A 21,222-nucleotide genomic window follows, 5' to 3' on the forward strand; every position below is an offset into this window, starting at 1 on the left:
CATGTTTCAGGGTATATAGATAAAAGGAAGTCTACATCTAGACACGGGTTTTAAAAAAAATTTCTATAAAGCTGGATTGGAGAGATAGTTAAAGGAGCTGGCGTGCATGCCTGGCATGCATGAGACCCCAGGTTTGATCCCCAGCACATTATATTCCCCAGATCCCAAATATTGCCCAGATAGCCAAGTGGCCCCAGTACTGAGCATTGAACCATCCTGCCAGCACAACTGGGACATCTATCACTCGGGGGGAGGGGGGTGTGGCTCAGAGTGCCCTGAATACTGCCTAGGAGGACACCCCAAATTCAAAACCTACAATGGAACATTCAAGAATATAGCAGGCAAATAAGAGCATGTGAAAAGCAAATAACCACTACGTATAAAAAGCTAACTCTTCTAATTTACAGAAGAAATTGAATTAGATACATTTTCATACATCAAATGTGAACCGAAGACCAAAATACACAAGGAAAAACTGATAGAAATGCAAGAAGAAACAAAAACACCCAATACCCTAACTGGAGACTTGAATATCCATGTGTCATAACTGACAGAGGACATGCAGAACACTGGTGAGTATTGTTAAATTGAACAGTGCCATCGTCAAACATGTGACTCTAATTTGCCATTATAGATAATTTCATCTCATGGTAGGAGTATATGCTCTCCTCAGAATGAAATATCAAACAAGATAAACCACATTCTGAGCCATAAAAACACTTCAACATTTTTAAGGGAATAGAAATAATGTAATGTGTGTTTTCAGATTATTATGCCATTAAAACTAGAAATCAATAACAGAAAGATACTTAAAAATCCCCAAATGCTTGGAAATTAAATAATGCATTTTTAAATAACTATACCCTCTACTCCTGCCAACAAAATATAAGAGAAAATTTTAAAATATTTGTACGACACATCAATGAAAACACAGCTTTTCAAAATCTGTAAGATGTAGTTAAAGAAATACAGAAATTGCAAAAGCAGATAACTTTAAATAAGTTTCTATGCCTCAGAAAACTGGAAAAAAGTGCAAATTAAATTAAAAATAAGCAGAAGGAAAGGAATAATAAAAATTGAACAGTGATAAATGATACTGAAACAGAAAATTAACAGAGAAAAATGAACAAATCAAAAGTTCTTTTTTTGGGAAGTTTAATAAGGTTGACAAACTACTAGCTAAACCAACCAAAAACAAAATAGAAGACAAAAAATATTAATATCAGGAATGAAAGGGGGAAGCATCACTAGTAATTCTATGGATATTAAGAATTTGATAATGTACATGAAAGAGATGAATCCCTGTATTTAAGGACCAGACTCACATAAAGAAAAAGAGATAAAGTGAATAATTCAATGTTAATTAAATAAATTAAATCAATAATTAATAACCTTCTAAAACAGGCTAACTTGTGTACACAGATGAATTCTACCAAACATATAAGGAAGAAATGATACCAATGATCTGAAATCTCCCAAAATACAGAAAACAAAGGGAACATTATGTAAATTATACAATGAGGTCACCATTACCCATACACCAAAATGAAAGACATTATAAGAAAGTAAAATTGGTGTTGGAGTGATAGTTCAGCAGGTGAGGCATTTGTCTTGCATGCAGCCACCCAAGTTTGATTGCCAGCATCCCATGTGGTCCCTTGCCCCTTGTCCTGCTTGAAGTGATCCCCCAGGAGAAATCCCTGAGTACTTTTAGGTGTGGCAAAAAAAAAAAAAAAAGGAAAATTATATATCACTGTCTTTCACTGCCATAGAAACAAAAAACAAAATCTACACACACACACACACACACACACACACACACACACACAATATGCCAATCACATCCAAAATAAATAGAAAAAATATATGACACAAGGTGGGATTTACTCTAGCACATAAGACTACTTCAGCATTTAAAGATCAATTAAGAAAACCTATCAATTGCAAGCCACAACACCCAATTGGAGATAGAGAGATCAAAAGGGAATACCCTGCCACAGAGGCAGGGTGGGGTGGGGGGAAGATGGGATTGGGGGGTGGGGGGAGATACTGGGTTTATTGGTGGTGGAGAATGGGCACTGGTGGAGGGATGTGTTTGTGAACATTGTATGAGGGAAAAACAAGCTCGAAAATGTGTGAATCTGTATCTGTACCCTCATGGTGATTCACTAATTAAAGAATAAAATAAATTTAAAAAAAAGAAAAAAAGAAAGCCTATCACATCAAAAAGCTTAAGAAGAAAAAGCATATGATTCTATCGGTAGATTCAGAAAAAAAGCATTTGACAACATTCACTGATCATTCACACTTAAAAACCTTTAGTAAATTAGGAATAGAATCAAACTTCCTTAACTTGATAAACACATAAGGTAACATGAGATTTTGAATCAGGAACTATGTACTTTCTCTTTAAGGCTGGGAACAAGTTATTTTACTATCCTTTTCAACATTATGCAGGAAGTCCTAGCTAATACAATAAGATAAGAAACAAACAAAAGATTAGAAAGGAAGAAATAACACTGTCCTTGCTAGTAGATACAGGATTATCTAAGCAGGAAATCCCAAAAGAATCAACAAAAACTTTCGGAATTTTATAAGTGATTGCAACAAGATTGTACGATCACACAGTTAATACATAAAAGCCAACTGCATTCTTACATAGCAGAAACTCAAAATTGGAATTTGAAATGGAAAAGGCAGTGCTATTTCCATTAGCCTCAAAAATAAGAAATAAAGAAAACGAATTTAGGTTTAAATATAATAAAAGTGTATGAGTCATCTGAGGAAAACTTCTAAATGCTGAAGAAATCAAAGGAGATTTAATTTATGAAGATGCAATCTGTGATCACATAGAGGGAAGACTCAAAATTTTAAGAGGTCTATTCCTTCTCATCTTGTTCTATAGAGTCAACATATTACCAAGCAAAATCCCCAAAAGTTATTTTATAGATATTGATAAACAAATTTTAAATGGGAGGATAAAATATCATAATACTTAACACTATATTGAATAACAAAGATGGAGAATGAACAATAGCCAGGTTGAAGATTTATTATGAAATTATAAGAAGCAAGATAGAATTTTTTTAGTCACATGAAGTGCAAGGATTCAAACCATATTTGGGCAGAAGCTGCATGCAAAGCAAATGCCTTAACCTTGGTACTATCTCTACAGATGCAAAACAGTATTGTAGTGGTCAAAGAACAGATAAATAAATCAGTGAACAGACCAGAGAGGCATAAATAGCCCACACATACATAGAAAAGTGATCTTAAGCAAAGGAGTAAAACAATTAGAGGAAGAAAAACTGGCTTTCACCAACAGGTCTTGGAACAAGTAGTCTTCTAGGAGAAAGGAGAAGTAGGAAAAGGGAAGGAGAATAAGAACCAAGAGTTATGGATCTTAATAATTTCCAAAGAGTCATTCAAAATAGACAGTAGACCCAAATGTAAAACACGAAAGCCACATAGCTCCTAAGAGCTAAATAATATAGGAAAAAAATCTAGCTAAACTTGGGGTTTGGGGATGAATTTTTAGGCACAAAAGACATGATGAATACGAAATTTGTTTAATTGGACTTCATTAAAATTAAAAAAATTTGATCGTGAAAAAATTATTTTTGTTCAGTTGGTTGGTTTTGTTTTTGTGTTTGGGGCTCACATACAATGTTGTTCAAGATTCACACCCTTGGCTCACACTTACGTTATTCTGGGGATCACCTGGGTAGCTGTGTGCCAGGTAAGCCCTTACTCACTGTATTGTCTCTTCTCCCACCCCGACAAGATACTATTAGGAGAATGAAAAGACAAGCCCCAATCTATGAGAAAATACCTACAAAATATATATAATAAGGGACCTGTGTCCAAAATACACAACAAACTTAAAATTCATTAAGAGAACAACACAATTTAGAAAAAGGATGAGATCCGAAAAGATATTTCACCAAAGCTGAGGAGTATAATAATGACTCTACTATAAAGAAATAGCCAATGTCACACATCATGAGGAAACTGCAAATTAAAACAAGATAGTACAACACATCTGTTAGAATTAGCTAGAATACAAAATATCCAGAATATTAAAGGCTGATGCAGATAGAGAGCAACAGAAGCTATTCATTTGTTGCTGGTGGGAATGCAACTTGATGCAAGAATTTTGCAAGACAGTTCAGTAGTTTCTGACAAAGATAAACACAGTTGCACTCTTGGATCTAGTAATCACAAATTCAGGTATTTGCCAAATGAATTTAAAACTGATGTTCACACAAAAACCATACATGAAGGTTCATAGAACTTTATTCATACTTTTAGAAAATAACAATTAGTTAAAATGTTCTTTGATAGGTGAGTGGATGAATAGCCATGCAACAGAGTATGATTTAGTTACAATAGGAAATAAACTATCAAGACAAAAAAACCAGAGGAAGGAAATTTAAGTCCTTGCTACTAAGCACAATATGCCAATTAAAAAGACTTCAAATTATATTATCCCAAGTATAGTACATGCTGGAAAATACAAAATTAGGATAGCAACCGATTATCAGGCATTAAGGGAAGGGAAGGATGACTAGATGTTACGATGGATTTTTAGGGAAATGTGACATTATCAGATGTAACAAATAAACTAATTAATGTACACTAATGCGAGACGCTAAAAGTCAGGAAAATAGAGGGAGTTGGAGGAAGGAGAAAGGGACACTACACTTTCAGCTCAATTTTCTGAATGCCTAAAATTGCTCTAAAGTGAAATCTATTACAATTATTTTTTAAAAGAGAGGTAAACATTTCTATACCCATCTTCTATGTTTTCCATATCTTTTTACATGTTTTATTATACTTGTTCATCTGTATATCCATGCATGCTCTTACTTTCTGACATATTTCTATTCCTTCTCACTTCACTTCAGCATATATACCAATTACTGTTCAATATTTATTATTATTGATGAATTTTACAATGCAATACACATGCCTTGAATATATTCACATTTTGACAAACAGATGCATCTGTGTAAACCAGACTTCTCAATATATACAATATTATCATCCCCACTGGGAGTTACTTTATATACTTTTATATACTTTTTTATAGTCACAAAAAAAGTAAAGCCATTGGAAATTACAGCATAATATTTTTAGTATAAAATATAGAAAAACTGGAAGAAGATATGAAATTACTTCTGGATAGTGAGATCACACCAATTGACTTTAACATTTTCTCTACAAACCATTTTCTCTATTTCTTAGGTGGTAAATTTCAGTAATGTATTACTTCTTAGGTAACAAAGAAACTTTTTAGGTGGTTAAAAAAAAACCTGAAGAGTAAAACTACTTAAGAGAAAAAAATCTTTTAAAAATTGTAGTAAATTATTTTATACATGACCCATGGAGATAGTTCAAAGGGTTGGGCTGCATTTTCTCACTGCATGGGCGCCCAAGCATGGCCTAAGAGAAATTAGCACCCCCACCCCCAAGACATGAACTAAGAGAAATTAGCAAGCAGATCCAGGTGTGATTCCAAATACAAAAATACGAAGATTCAAAATTAATACAAATATAGATCACTCAAGTGACCATTTTGTAAATAATGCTATATAGTAAAACTAGACACATTTAAATAGATTACAATGATAAAATGATAAGACATATTAGTACCATAACCCTAGGATAATGCTTAGAGCAGGTTTGGATGGGAATAAGAAAAAGGAAAGCAACTATATTTTTCATTCTGTCTCATGCCTGACTGACTGATGGGATAATAGGTGATTTTTGCTCCCTCAAAAATTTTTTGCACCCTGCAAAAAAAAAATTCAACTAAAAAAGCAGTTTAAAGAAACCTAGAAAATCCTGATTTCAGGGTCACCAATATCCAGCCAACATCCTAAGGCAAGTCACAAAATCTTACCTGACTTTAACAAAAAGCCTTACTTGGTCCAGACATGTTGGTTATATGTTTGGGACATATAGTCAAAACTATTATAGTAAAGATAACAATGGTATCCAATTACCTCTTTCTGGAAAGATATTGTTTTTGGTGAGTTTGACACTTTTGGGTCTGGGGTTGTTGTCGTCCATACCCATGATCAGGTTGCGGAAAAACACGTCAAATTTCTTTCTGCCTTCTGAGTTGATGATGCCCGCCACGGTCCACACCAAGGCGAAGAGGAACAGCCCTTGCAGCCAGAGAAAGATCTGTTGACTTGTCAAGGTTTCAAAATATTCACTTTCCTCATCATTTGCTGCTATGATTTCATCTAAAAGCAAGGAAAGGACACCTTAGAAAAAAACAGCAAAACTCGACAAATAAATGGAAGCTGAAGGGTTTTGTTATGGCCGGGGGGGGGGGGGCTCAGGAAATAATTCAGAAGGGCTGAGAGACCTTCACGGACCAGATACACTATCCACATACATATTCGATGTGGTGGTAGCATCAGGATCACAGAGTGATCTGGAAGTGTCACACATCGTATGCAGGGCCTCAAGCATGTAAGATGTGTATACACTCAACTGCTGAGTCACATCCCTGGCCTGAGTCCACATATACACATTTTTCCCCCTAAAGTTTTGTTTTAAGACCAGGGCTTCAGTTACACTGGTAATATGGGTGAATGGTACAGCCCTATATCCAAAACACATACTCAACGAGACTGAAACTTTGTAATGTGTCTGTCAAGTTGAAAGTGGGATAGGAAATGAGAGAGAACAAAAGGGAATTGGTGGGGGATGGAGTGGGGGTGGTGAGAGGGATACTGGGATCATTGGTGGAGGAGAATGTGCACTGGTGGAGGGATGGGTAAACGATCACTGTATGAGTGAAATACAAACACAAAAGTTCATACGTTTGTAACTGTACATCACAGTGATTCTCTAATAAAAAATTTTTTTAAAAAAGAGAGAAGCAATAAAATGACTATAAAGTTAACTCAAAAAAAAAGTGGGATAGAATGGGGGTTGGGGATAGGGAGGAAGTATGGGAACACTCGAGTAAGGAAGTTGACACTGATGGTGGGATTGGTGTTGAAATATTATATGCCTAAAACTCAACTATCAATAACTTTGTAACTCACAGTTCTTTCACTACAAAATGGGGAAAAAGATATTCATAAAACAAAATCTACCATGCTTCCCATTTTAAAATGCATTAGGTAGTACTAACTCTTTTATTACTGTTTTGCTACCTTATCTAGAGCTCTGTCGTTTTGCAAAATTGAAACTGTACTTATTATATAATAGCTCTCCTTATTGCTCTATTCCATCATCCCCTGGCAAACACAGTCTATTATCTTTATAAATTTGACCATTCTTGATGCACCTTAAAATAAAATCATATTTTTGTATCAGAATTTTATTCCTTCCAAAGGCTTCCTTCCACTGTATGTATATATATAACATTTTGTTTATCAATTCATTGATGCACACTTGTGTCAATTCCATCTTTTTGTAACTGTGAATAATACTGTTGTGAATATGAATGTTCCAGTCCCCACTTTCAATTTCCTTATATATACCCAGAAGTGGAAGTGCTGAGTCATATGATATTTCATGTTTTTTTTTTTAAGGAACTGGCAAACTTTTCTATTTCCACAGTAGCTCTCTCATTTTGCATTCCCACTAATGGTCCACAGAGTTCCAATTTCTCCACATCGACTGTTTTTCTTATAAACCTGTCATCCTTAAAGGTGTGAGGTGGTATCGCATGTGATTTTAATTTGCATTTGCACATTCTTAATGATTAGTGATAATGAACCTCTTTCTCTGTCCTTATTGGAATTTGCATTTATTCTTCTGAGAAGCATAGATTTATTTCTTTGCATTGAATCAGTGGTTTCCATGTTCTGATTTTAGGCATTCTCAATATACTTTATACATTAATCCTTTAATTAGATACCTTATCAGCACATATTTCTCTCCCCTTCCAGATGTTACCTTTGTACTAAACTGATCATATATTTTTTTTAACTCACAGAAACTCTGAGTTGGCATGCAGTCTAATTTGTCCATTATTCCTTTCGTTGTCCATGCTGTTGACATGAAACTGAGAAATCATCACCAAATTCAGTGTTGTGATTTTCTCCTATGTTTTCTTCTAGAAACTTCATAGGGTTTGGGTGCTCACACACACACACAAACACACACACACAGACACACAGACACACACACACATTTGATTGCAGGGCACCAGAGAGGGCACATTTTGTATTGGTGGGGGCTGCAAACAGTAGTACCCCTGGAATTTACAATGAGCATGGGGGGGTGGGCACGGTGTTAACTGCCAAACTCATGACCTCAGGCCTTCAAGGCAAGTATTACCACTGAGCTGTCTCCAGTTTTACCTGCTAAGCAACACACTTCTAAACAACCATGCAAAGCTTGTTTTACTCCTGTACATTTTTCTTGTGTTATACTTTGTCAGATTACTGCAAATATTAGATCACAGACACTATATTTTTAAAAATAAATAAACAACCAATTACTCGAGGGCAAGTTTGAAGGACAATTTTGCTGATGATAGGATTTTTTGATTGGCGCAATTTCTGTGCTTGTTTTTATGAGGGGTGGAGGTTTGGGTCACACTCAGCAGTGCTCAGGGATTACTCCTGGCAGTGCTCCTGGGGAACTGAACTAGGGTCAGCTACATGCAAGGTAAGCGTCTTACTCCCTGTACTATGTCTTGGTCCCAATAGTTTATTTCTTTTAGCAGTCTGTCTTATTTTCTTCTATGGTCTGTTTTTTCATGAAAAATCTGGTGATAATTTTATTGATCATTCCAGGTATGTGACAAGTCAGTTCTCTCTTGATATTTTCACGAGTCTACATCTGTCTTTCTACAGTTTGATTATGATACATCATTTTTTAAGGGGTTGGATGTGCCTTCCCACCCCCAAGCAGTGCTCAGGAGGCCCAGGGCTCACTCCCAGTGATCCTTGGCCAACCAGACTAGCAGTTCAACGTGATGCTTCTTGGCCCCTGTGGTACCCTGCAGCTACTCTGGTCAGGTTTGGAGGCCTCCACGGTCACACCTGGTGATGCTTAAGAGGTCAGATGCTACCAGAGATTGAACTGCTGTATTATCTCCTGCCCCTGTGATGCATCTTTTTTCTTTTCTTTTTGGGTCATACCTGGCAATGCTCAGGGGTTACTCAGGGCTCATGCACTCAGGAATTACTTCAAGCGGTGCTTGGGGGACCAGATGGGATGCTGGGAATCGAACCTGGGTTGGTCGCATGTAAGGCAAACACCCTACCCGCTATACTATTGCTCCAGCCCCCTCTGTGATGCATCTTGCTGTGAGTTTCGTTTGTTTGGGGGTCACATCTTACAGTGCTTGGGGCTTACTCCTGACTGCTCTCAGGGATCACTCCAGGCAGGGCTCAGGATACCTTAGGGGATGACGGCGATCAAACCCAGGTTGGTCGTGTACAAGGTGTGCATTCTACCCACATAATCCACCCCCTACTTTTTTTTTCTTTCTTTTTTTTTTTTTGTTTAATTCATCCCGCTTGGAATTTGTTGAGCTTCTTACATGTTTATATTTTTGTATTCAATAAGATTGGAAGTTCTACACTCTTCTTTGTAAAGACATTCTCAGTTCCCTTCTGACTCTTACTTCTGGTACTCCCACAATGCATATAAAATATGTTGCTCTGTCTGATATCTCACAAGTCACTTTAACTGTTTATCTTCCTTCAGTCTTTTTGTTTGTGTTTTCAGACTGGGTAATTTAGGGTGACAGACACAGTATAGGGTTAAGGTGCTTGTCTTTCACACAGTTGGTTCAGCTTCAATCCCTGGTACCCAAGTCATGTACCTTGGCATATGGTCCCCCAAGCACTGCAAGAAGACACCCCTGAGCACAGATCCAGGAGTACCCCTGAGCACTGGTGGGTGTGGTCCACAAAGCCTCACACACACCCAAAACTTGAAAATTTCAATTTTTTATTTCCCTCAGCATGTTTGAGTCAATCTTTTGGTTCTTGTGATGTTTCATTTCAGTTATTATACATTTCAGATCTAGAATTTCATTCTTGTTTCCTTATATTTTTGTGTCCTTAATCACTACCACTATCATCCTATTCATCATCAATTTTCTTGAGCGAGTGCCAGTAATGTGTCCATTCGTCCCAGCCCTGAGATTTTAGCAGCCTCTCTTTACTCATTCTTCCCAGTGATGCCACATTGGAGGCTCTTTCAGGGTAAAGGGAATGAGACCCATCATTGTTACTGTATTTGGCATATCAAATACACCATGGAGAGCTTGCCAGGCTCTGCCGTGCGGGCAGGATGCTCTCGGTGCCTTGCCAGTTTCTCTGAGAGGGAGAACTAGGCTATAAGAAGTTGTGTGGCCGCAAAAGCGGTTGCACACTTCCTGGAGCTTTGTTTTATAGTCTCTGGATCTTGACCGTTGATGGAATTACACGGTACTGGGGGCAGTTTGTGGGTGTGACCGCCTAGCTACTGGAAAACAGAGAATCTGGGCAGACGAGGCCCAGACCCAATCCGAGCAGGCTTGGAGATCTCAGCCCCGGGTCCTGAACACCTGGGTTTCTTCATGTATGAGGCTTGTCCGAACGTGTGGAGAGGGGCCTTGAGCTTGGCTATGGCTGGGTTCTGGAGGTCTTCAGCTTCCGGGGCTCTGCTCAGGGTGGGGAGGGAAATTCAACCCGCCCTGCTCCGAGAGCCCCGGGTGAAGACAGCCAGGCATGGAGCAGGATACTGAGTCGCTCTCTTCCCAGAGCGTTGTTTTATAGTGTCTGGATCTTGGCCATTGAGGGGATTACATGGCACTGGGGGCAGTTTGTGGGAGTGGCTGCCAAGCTACTGAAAAAAGAGGGGTCTGGGTGGAGGAGACCCAGTCCTGATCTGAGCAGGCTTGGAGATCTCTCTGTCCTTAATGGTATTTCCAGTTCATTCAGACATAATCTTTGGGAGGATCATATGGGCCATACCTGACAGGGTACTTACACCTGGCTCTGCACTCAGGCTCTGCACACACCTGACAGCACTGGGGATAGAAGTGGAGCCAGCCACACATGACGTAAGCTCTTAAGCCCTGTATCTCTCCAGCCTCAAGCTTTCCTTTTTCTTTTCCAATTTTTGGATTTAGGACTATACTCAGAGATGCCCAGGGCTTATTGCTGGCTTTGTGCCCAGAGATCACTCCTGGTGGTGCTGGAAGGGGAGCGCGGTGGAGGGTGGAATCATGTAGGATGCCGGGATAGAACCCTAGTCAGTTGAGTGCAAGACAAGCATCTCTCTGTCGCTCTCGCTCGCTCACTTGCTTGCTCTCGCTCTCTCTTACTTTTTTATTGAATCACCATGATATAGTTCCAAACTTTCATGATTAAGTTTCAGTCATACAATGATGGTACACCCATCTCTCCACCCATACTCTCTCTGTCTGCTTTTGGGCATTACGATTTGCAATACAGTTACTAAGAGGGCATCATGTTTGATCCTTAGTCTACTTTCAGCACGCATTTCCCCATCCAGAGCAATCCCTCCAACCATCCTTTACTTAGTGGTTCGTCCCTTCTCCACCCAACTAAGGCAAGCACCTTATCTGCTGTACCATTTCCCCCAATTTTCTTAGCTTTCCTTTTGTCGTCCTTTGCTTCCTTATGGTTCTTTAAATATCTGTAATAGTTGTTTTAAAGTCTTTATCTAGTAATTCACCATCTGTTCTTCCTCCAGAACAGTTTTTGATGGTTATTTATTTTTATTTTGAATAATCTATACTTTCCTGCTTCTTTTATGCTCTGTATGTTTTGGTTGAAAATGAAATATCTGAAGTCAAGTTTCCCCCTACTTTCTGCATCAGTTGCTGCTTTGTTTTGTGCTCGCTGCTCTGTCTCTCCTAGAGATCAGCCCAAGGTGTATACTGAAGGACTTCTTTTTGTGTTTTTATCAGGCTGTGCCTTTCTCTGTGTATACCTGGTAAGGTCATGCTGAATTTCTTCATACATGTGATCATTTTCGAATGTCATATTCCTTAAACTTCTGCTTCCTGAAAGGAGCAAACTAGGAAAAGGAAAGAACAGAGACGGAAGATGCTGGCCCTTTGAACGTTCTGGAAGTTGTCTTAGCAGCAAAGGGATTATCTGGGAGGGGCTTTCAACCTGGAGCTGAGGTGAAACAATAGAAGTCTATGCCTCTGTCGGTCACTGCCTCAGCCTTTGGAAGCTACTGGCTGCAACCAGATCACTGATTCAAGAAGTCTTCTGCAAGGTGTCTTCTAGCTAGTTCCAGAGCTCCTGTATGGCCTATGTATTTGCCCTTGAAAGGAGTTAGGAGGGAGCAAGGGTAGCCACTACCAGTTCATAGGGCTGACATGCACAGGTACTCACCTTATCGTGTGGTGTACCCATTCCTCTGGAAGCCACAAGCCCAGGAATAGATCCCAGAATTCTAAAATAATTACATCAGATCTTCTAGCATCACTGTTGTCTAGGTGGGGAAGACTGATTCCTGGTTCTTCCTTCCCTACCATCTTCCTGGCTTTCTCAATCCAACCATCTGCATCTTTAAATTTTAACTTACCCAAGAACCTATAAAACCAGGAACAATTTCTCCATCCTTTTTTTTCCTTTTGGGGTCACAACCGGCGATGCACAGGGGTCACTCCTGGCTCTGCACTCAGGAATTACTCCTGGTGGTGCTCAGGGCACCATATGGGATGCTGGGAATCAAACCTGGGTCGGCCGCATGCGAGGCAAACACCCTACTTGCTGTGCTATCACTCCATCCCCTTTCTCTATCTTTTAAAGAGGACACAAAGCTTGCAGAGGCCCTGGGTCACATAGCATGGACAAGATGTGCATTTGGGTCAGCAGGAGATTTGTAAAATTACATAATTCTGGCTCAGCAGATCTTGGGAAGGGTTCAAGATCCTCCTTTTCTAATGAGCTCCCAGGTAATATTGATATGTCAGCTCCTTGGTATCTTAAGTAATAAGAAGCTATAATATGTGTCCCTCTCTCTGATAAGATTTAAAATAATAACTCTGATATTAGAATAAAGTTCTTTCCCCCCATCTGCTCCACTCTTCCTTTGGGCCCCCTCCTTTTCCCATTTTTTCCCTACACTGGCCATTGAGTTACCCAGGGTTTCTTGGGAGTCTATTATTTTTAATGACTTGACTTTGCCCAGTCTTAATCATTCTTTGACTAAGAATTTTTGCTCTGTCAGTGTTTTCTGCTTCCAGGAGCATGTGAAAGTATTTAGAGTTCCTCTTCAGTAACAACACCCATATTTTGATTTCTAAATCACATATATTTAGACCACTCTTCAATATAAAGAATCAGAGCTGTCTAGAGAAGTATCTGCATATAAGATTAAGTCAGGAAGAATATAAGATATAGCTGGAATATCAATCCTATCCTACGGTGCCAAAAAATAAAAAGTACTTGAAAAAGGATGAAGATATCCTTTAAAAGAACAACACCCCCCCAAAAAAAAAAAACCCACAAACAAACACCTCACCAACCTGGGTAAACTCCCAATGGCCAAATCATTGAAGCAATGAAATAAATAATCATAGTGTTGAATTACAGTTCATAAAATAAAACAAGCACCCACAAAATTAATTATGGGTAGGAGTATTATTATGGGGATAAAATTAATATCCATGCTTTGGTGAATAAACAATTGCAGAAATAGAAAAAAGATGTTATTTCTTTTTTGTTTTCCTTTTTGGGCCACACCCGGTGATGCACAGGGGTTACTCCTGGCTTTGCATTCAGAAGTTACCCCTGGGGTGCTCAGGGATGCTGGGAATTGAACCTGGGTCAGCCGAGTGCAAGGTAAACACCCTACCCGCTGTGCTATCGCTCCAGCCCCAAAAGATGTTATTTCTTTTTTCATTTTTAAAGGGGCTGGAGCGATAGCACAGTGGTAGGGCTTTCGCCTTTCATTTGGGGACTCGTGTTTGATTCCTCTGTCCCTCACGGAGAGCCTGGCAAGCTACCGAGAGTATTGCGCCCGCACGGCAGAGCCTGGTAAGCTACCTGTGGCGTATTCGATATGCCAAAAACAGTAACAATGTCTCACAATGAGAGACGTTACTGGCGCCCGCTCGAACAAATCGATGAGCAACGGGATGACAGTGACAGTGATTTTTAAATATGTTATTTCTTACTAAACAATTGTGACAGCCACCACCTCCACTGTATACATGGCCCAGTTTCATAGCTTCACGACTAATCTTGAAAGAGAGGTCAAGTCAATGAAACTCACACAGGGACACTGAAAACTCTGGGGCCTTCTCAGACAGGGGTGGGTAGCCACCCCGCAGACTGCTGAAAGCCCAGTCATGCCACATCCCATAGCCCCGCCATATAAATTGCTCTGCTTCATGGTTTCACAGCTGGTCTGGAAGAGAGGACAAGCTGATGAAATTCCCTGGTACACTGGTCTTCGGGCTGAAAACTCTAGGCTGACTCATTCCCTCCCTCCCTCCCTTCCCTCCCTCTTTCTGTTCAGATATTCCAATCTTGGTCAGCCTTGGGAGATTATAGAAATTTATACATTTCTTCAAAGTTCTCTTGTTTTGTGGCATAAAGATTCTCAAAGTGATCTCTGATGATCTCTGAATGTCTGTGTTTCCTGTTGTGATGTCTCCTTGGTTTCATTGATCATTTGGATTGTTTTATGGGATTCCAGCTCATTAATTTCCGCTCTAAGTTTTCTTTTTTCCCCTCTTCCTGCCTGGTTTGGGCTCATTTTCCTGGTCATTCTCTAATATCCTACCACTCAGACATATCCCAGCCCCCACTGCTTGAGAATGGCAGGGAGCACTTACCGAACAGACAAGAGTACAGCCTCATCATCGAGAAGGTGAGATGGATGGGGGATGTTTGGACCACTGATTTACAGTGATGGCGAATGAATTCCAGGGAGGGCTGGACAAGCCACATAAACATGTCATTGACCTGAGAGTAGAAGGTGAGATTTCAAACGTGTTCAAAAGTTGAGCTCAGAACCAAGAGCCTGGTCTTCCTTAGGGGCTAGGTTGAGGGCAAGGACACTTGTAAAACTGCTGATTGCTTTTGAGTGTGGGGATCCTGGGAAAGTCCCTCGCCCCCACTCCCACTGGGCTGTGCAGCCCCCAGCCCCTCCTACTCCACCGCTTCTAGCAGGATACCCAGAACTACTGTGGATCAGGAGCCATTAAATAATTTCTAGGATCCAGTCACCACCTCTGATTCTGTTTCTAGGAAAATAATTAGAATTTCAGGAATTCTAAACCACCAATTTGCAAGGCAGGACTAATCTAAACTGGCCCTAGGAAATCCAGAGCTAAGTGCGTGAGTCACTCTCTAGTTTCCCCACACGTATGCGTGTGTGTGCCTATAAACATAAATGGACATATGCTTATGTATATGCATAGAGATTCTCCTCTCTGCTCGTCATTCTATTCACTCTTTTTGGTTTGTTTTTGGGCCACTCCTAGAGATACCCAGAGCTTACTCCTCACTCTGTTCCCAGGGATCACTCCTGGCAGTGTTCATAGGATCATATCAGGTGCTGGGGCTTGCTTGGGGCTCGAACTGGGGTAGGCTCTGTGCAAGGCAAGCACCCCGTCTGCTATACTATTGCTCCAGCCCAGTTCCCTTTTTTTTTTTCAATGATAGACAAGTCCTTACTAAATACATTAATATGTGTATAAGTATGGGATGGAGCGATAGCACAGCGGGTAGGGCATTTGCCCTGCATGTGGCTGACCTTGATTCATCCGCCCCTCTCGGAGAGCCCAGCAAGCTACTGAGAGTATCTCGCCCGCATGGCAGAGCCTGACAAGCTCCCCATGGTGTATTCGATATGCCAAAAACAGTAACAAGTCTCACAATGGAGACATTACTGGTGCCTGCTTGAGCAAATCGATGAGCAATGGGATGACAGTGATACAGTGATAAGTATATGCATATGGATGTATAAATGTACGTGAGAAAACATGTGGCATATTCATTCATTCTAGAACTATTTCTTGAGCATCTACTAACTGCAGGTGCTCTTGAAGAGAACAAGTGACAAAGTGGGCCAGGTCACACCTTCTCTGAGGACCTGATGAGTGAAACTGTGTGAAGAATGCCTCTACTTGTGTGAGGATTTGGAAGCTTTCTGCATGTGTTGACTGGGCCTGAGAGCACACGTGCCTGTGTCTGTGTACATGTTAATACTGTCTGTGTGCATGTAGATATATGCCTTCAAAAAAAAAAAAAACGGGGTTGCCCTGCTCTACTGTCTCATACAGGGGATGTGCACAGAGGGGAAAAGAGTATAACTCTTCTTGGCTCTTTCCGTGCAAAACTTTCCTAGAGAACACTAGTAATATCTAGGGAAGGGCAAGAGGTACCATAAGGGAATAAGGTCTGGTTCAGACCAACTCTGACTACTCATGCCCCTCTTAGGAAGGGAATAGGGAAAGGGCAAGTTAGCAGCTGCAATGAGAGCGTTTCTAACTGGGTTCCAATTCTAACTCTAAGAGTGGGGGGCACAGAGTCTCTAAGTTAGAGAACATTGTGGGGGCATGGGCATGGTCGGGAGGGCATGTGGCGAAAGGGGTTCCATTCAGTTATCATATAGCACTTCCCTCCAGCACCGGCATACTCCCCTGGGGCCCCAAGGAGGGAAGAAGGGGGATGAGGACAGAGACATTGACTAAGCCACCCACATAAAGAAGAAAGTGGCAAAAAGAGCAGGAAACAAAATAGAAGAAGCAGGCAATTCCTTGCCTCTTTTTGCTTCTTGGAATTACGAGGGGGGGGTGGTTACACAGTTATTGAGAGTAGGGACCCAGCGAGGGGCCGAAAGGAAAAGCCGTCGAGGCACTCACCAGCTCCCTGTGCTCGTCAGTGAGGTTGGGCGGCAGCGTGTCCATGTACGAGTCCTTCAGGGGTCTCCACCCCAGCTGGTGGGGCTCCATGTAGATCATCCCACACCTGGCGAGCATGAACAGGGGATCAGCCGGGGCCACAGCAGGACCCTCAAGCACAGCGCGGTGAGGGGAGAGCGAGGTCAGGGCCAGGGCTGGAGCTTGGATCAGGGCACAGATGCCCGCCAGCTCCTGGCACAGGTGAAGATGCCTTGATTCTGCCACAAAAGGGTTGGGGTCTCTGGGAACAGGTGCGTCCCGGGAGTCAGAGTGATTTGGTTTTAAATCTTAGCCCCAGATCCTACGAGCTGAATGACCCCGGATAAGGTGTCTTTTGGGGTTATTTTTGGCCACACCCAGCAGTGCTCAGAGTTCACTCTCGGCAGGGCACCTGTGGTGCTGAGGAAAGAACCTGGGACAGCTGCAGGCAAGGCAAGACCCTGCCCGCGGTACTATTACTCTGTGCCCAGTAAGGTGTCTCTGATGACCTCTATGCTCTTGTCTGCAATTTGAAGAATACTTTTAAAAATGTTGTAATGGGTACACAGAATCACAAATACATTTACATAAATTTTTATATAAATAAATACTTTATTATAATTCTCGGGCTGGAGCAATAGCACAGCGGGTAGGGTGTTTGTATTTTATATATATTTTATATGATATATACTTTATATATCATATAAAAATGTATATTTTTATATAACATATATATTTTATATGATAGCACAGCTGGTAGGGCATTTGCCTTGCACGCGGCTGACTGGGGTTCGATTCCTCTGTCCCTCTCAGAAAGCCCAGCATGCTACCGAGAGTACCCCACCTGCACGGCAGAGCCTGGCACGCTCCCCGTGGCGTATTCAATATGCCAAAAACAGTAACAACAAGTCTCACAATGGAGATGTTACTGGTGCCCACTCGAGCAAATCAATGAATAATGGGATGACAGTGCAGTGCTACAGTGCTATTGTAATTCTCAACACATCTAAAGATGTGTTAAATATAATTCTCAATGGGAATTATATTGCTAGGATTCCAAATACCCATGTCATGCAATATTTTATGTATCATATGTATTTTTGTTATTGTTGTGAGTGTTCTTCTGTTTGTTCCTAATATTAACTACCATTTACTGAGTACCTACTGCATCTAGGGAACTATGTTTGGCCAAAACAGCTCTCAATTCTAAATTTTTCTCTTTATGGTCTATTTTAGACATAAAACAGAGTGATTTAGAATGCTGAGATCCACATAGTTAGCAAACTAATCCCCAAGTGGGAACACAAGTTGGACTAACTCGCCAAGATTGTTTCTACTCCCCTCACACAGTCTTTGGGAATTAGCAATTACGTTATTTTGTGTGAAAGGTTTTTTTTGTGAAATTCATGAAGAGGGCTGGATTAATTATAAACCATCAGCACACTTATTATTAGCCCGTGCATAGCCTTTCTTGGTTCATTGGTTTTCTCATTACATTATTGTAATAAGTGAACCTACCACCCAGGCAGAATCTAGAATCTTTTGAAACTGTTTATTGGTAGGTGGGGGGGGGGGGCTTGGATCATACCTGGCAGTGTTATGTGTACAGGAGTAACCTCCTAGTAGAGCTCAGGGTGGGGGGCTAAGTATGGTATAAGGGTTTGAAATAGAATCGACTGCATGCAAAGCAAGCACCTTACCTCCTGTACTATCTTTCTGGCCCCAGAATCTAGAATCTTGACAATAAATGCCATCGAACTATCTGGTTCCTCCGCTGTCCACTGTAACCAACAGAGATCAAATTCTATGGGGCTGGAGCGATAGCACAGCGGGTAGGGCATTTGCCTTGCACACGGTCAACCCAGGTTCAATTCCCAGCATCCCATATGGTCCCCCGAGAACTGCCAGGAGTGATTCCTGAAAGCATGAGCCAGGAGTAACCCCTGTGCATTGCCGGATGTGACCCAAAAAGAAAAAAAAAAAAGAAATCAAATTCTATTGCCACCTGGGATCCAATCAAATGAGACTGAGAAAGCTTTACTGACAAGAGGGCAGGGTGGGAGTTGGCAGCCTCTCGGCCTCATGGGGCCATCTTGTTCTGCAGTCGCAAGAACAGGTTTTATAGGGAAAGAACTAGGAAGAAAGGGTGGGATGAAGACTAATGAGTGCCAGAAGGAATAATAAAATCCTCTCCATTTTATTATCCTCTCTGATCTCCTTAGACACACCCTGTCAATCTGCAAACGTAAATTAGATAAGAGTTAGACTTTTCTACCCAGACAAAATGTGAAGAATATTTGTGTCTTTAAGGCTTTGGGGGGGAATGAAGGATAAACTGAGGACAAATTGTTGTTTAGGTTATAGGACAAGGATAGTTTTGCCTCATTTAGGTCTTGGGCGGGGGTACACTAACCTCTTGGCTTTCCTTATCTGAATCTGGATTCTGGATTCATCTGCCCCTTAAATTATTTTCTTCTAGAATGTGTGTATAGCATTTCTGTAGGTTTCTAAATTTTATGCATACTTATTTTATTTGCTTTTAACAATTTAACAGGGGAGGAAAGTATGCCACATGTAGTATACTAAGCTTCTTTTTATATACAATATTGTGAAAATTTTTATCTTTAATTTTGTAAGATGTACCCATACAGTTGCTTTCGCAAGATTGCAGAGGGCTGTCATGCCTTGGGACCCGCAGGTCAGTGACCACCTCACATTCTGAACATTTGGGTGACCTAGATCTTAGAGGTGGTTTTGTGTGTGTGTTAGCCTGGCAAGCTACCGCGAGTATCCCGCCCGCACCACACGGCAGAGCTTGGCAAGCTCCCCGTGGCGTATTCGATATGCTAAAAACAGTAACAACAAGTCTCACAATGGAGACATTACTGGTGTCCGCACGAGCAAATCGATGAACCCATACAGTTGCATGTTAGTACATTTCACTGTTTTAAGTGCAATATATATATGTGTGTATTATAATTTGTGACTTCTTTGCACTGATCCCTTAATAGGCATTTAATTGGCTTCCAAGTACTTTTTTTTCCAAGTACTTCTTGTGAACCATGCCCATTTGAATGAATATCTAGCACATGCCTCCTGTTGCACATGAGGAAAAGTTTGATTGGTGCAGATATTTAGGAGCAAAATTGCTGGGTTGTAACTAATTGGAGCATTACGTTTTAGGAGAAAACATTAAACTATTCCTTTTTTATTGGGGCTATAGATAAAACCCAGGGCTTTGCACAGGTTGGGCATGACCCTACCACTTGAGCTCTCTCTCTTCAGCTCAAAACATCGAACTCTTTTTCAAAGTACTTGCCTGATTTGGGGCTCCAATCAGCAGTGTGTGTGTGTGTGTGTGTGTGTGTGTGTGTGTGTGTGTGTGTGTGTGTGTTCGTTTTCTGACAAAACTAAGCTACAACAAATAATGGAAGCCATCTTCTAGGGCTTAATCACATCTGTGGATTTTCAGAGTGATTTCTCTGCTTGGGGTTCGTGCTAGAAAGCCAGAATTTTCCTGGCGAGAGACTGGAAATCAGTCACTGACCTGCTCACAGTGGCTGGGGAAGCCTGCTCCAGGTCCGCTGGCTCAAAGATCAGACTCATCTTGGGGCTCATCTGTATAATCTCGCCACTCATCAAACACAGCTGAAAGTGCAAAGCAGAGGCCTGAGAAAGAAGTAAATTCCACCTGCAAGTGTGTACAGCCTCAGGACAGACGGAGGGGCTTTGAATTCAATTAACAAATATCTTGAGCACATACTATGTGCCAGACACTGTTCTAGGTCCATACATTAAAACAGAAAAAAAAATCCTTATTCTCTTGGAGCTTACATTTTGCCAGGTGGAACAGATGATAAATATCTGTCACTGTCACTGTCATCCCATTGTTCATCGATCGATTTGTTCGAGCGGGCACCAGTAATGTCTCTCAATGTGAGACTTATTGTTACTGGTTTTGGCATATCGAATATGCCACAGGTAGCTTGCCAGGCTCTGCTGTGCGGGCACGACACTCTCGGTAGCTTGCCGGGTTCTCCGAGAGGGGTGGAGGAATCGAACACGGGTCGGCTGCATGAAAGGTGAATGCCCTACCACTGTGCTATTGCTCCAGCCCTGATGATGATAAATATATTTTTAAAAAATCAAAATACTTTCAAGAAAAATAAAGGAGAAGCATGGACTGTAGAAGTCAAGATCAGGTAAATTTTATATTTTGGGGGGTGGGGTGAGGGGAAAGGCAGACTATAATTTTAAATGGGAATATCAGAAACTCGTCGCTGATTTGCAGCCTTTGATGTAGGATGGGGAAGTCACCAATCACTCCAGAATTCATGGTGCATTCCTCAGTGTCAAACGTAGAACTTAATTGT

At 41.0% G+C, this 21,222-nt stretch overlaps 1 protein-coding gene across 1 annotated transcript in view; it reads right to left on the reverse strand.

Moving 5' to 3' along the window:
* The window catches only part of DNAH3 (dynein axonemal heavy chain 3), a 191,524-nt gene that overhangs the window by 73,089 nt on the left and 97,213 nt on the right, over positions 1–21,222 (reverse strand). Inside the window, exons 37-40 of the mRNA XM_055136793.1 lie at positions 20,397–20,497; positions 16,832–16,937; positions 14,798–14,927; positions 6,009–6,254 (exon numbers count right to left, since the gene is read on the reverse strand). Coding sequence (XP_054992768.1) covers positions 6,009–6,254; positions 14,798–14,927; positions 16,832–16,937; positions 20,397–20,497 — 583 coding nt within the window. The remainder of the gene's footprint in view (positions 1–6,008; positions 6,255–14,797; positions 14,928–16,831; positions 16,938–20,396; positions 20,498–21,222) is intronic.

Source organism: Sorex araneus, chromosome 4, assembly GCF_027595985.1.
Source record: "Sorex araneus isolate mSorAra2 chromosome 4, mSorAra2.pri, whole genome shotgun sequence".
Lineage (NCBI taxonomy): Eukaryota > Metazoa > Chordata > Mammalia > Eulipotyphla > Soricidae > Sorex > Sorex araneus.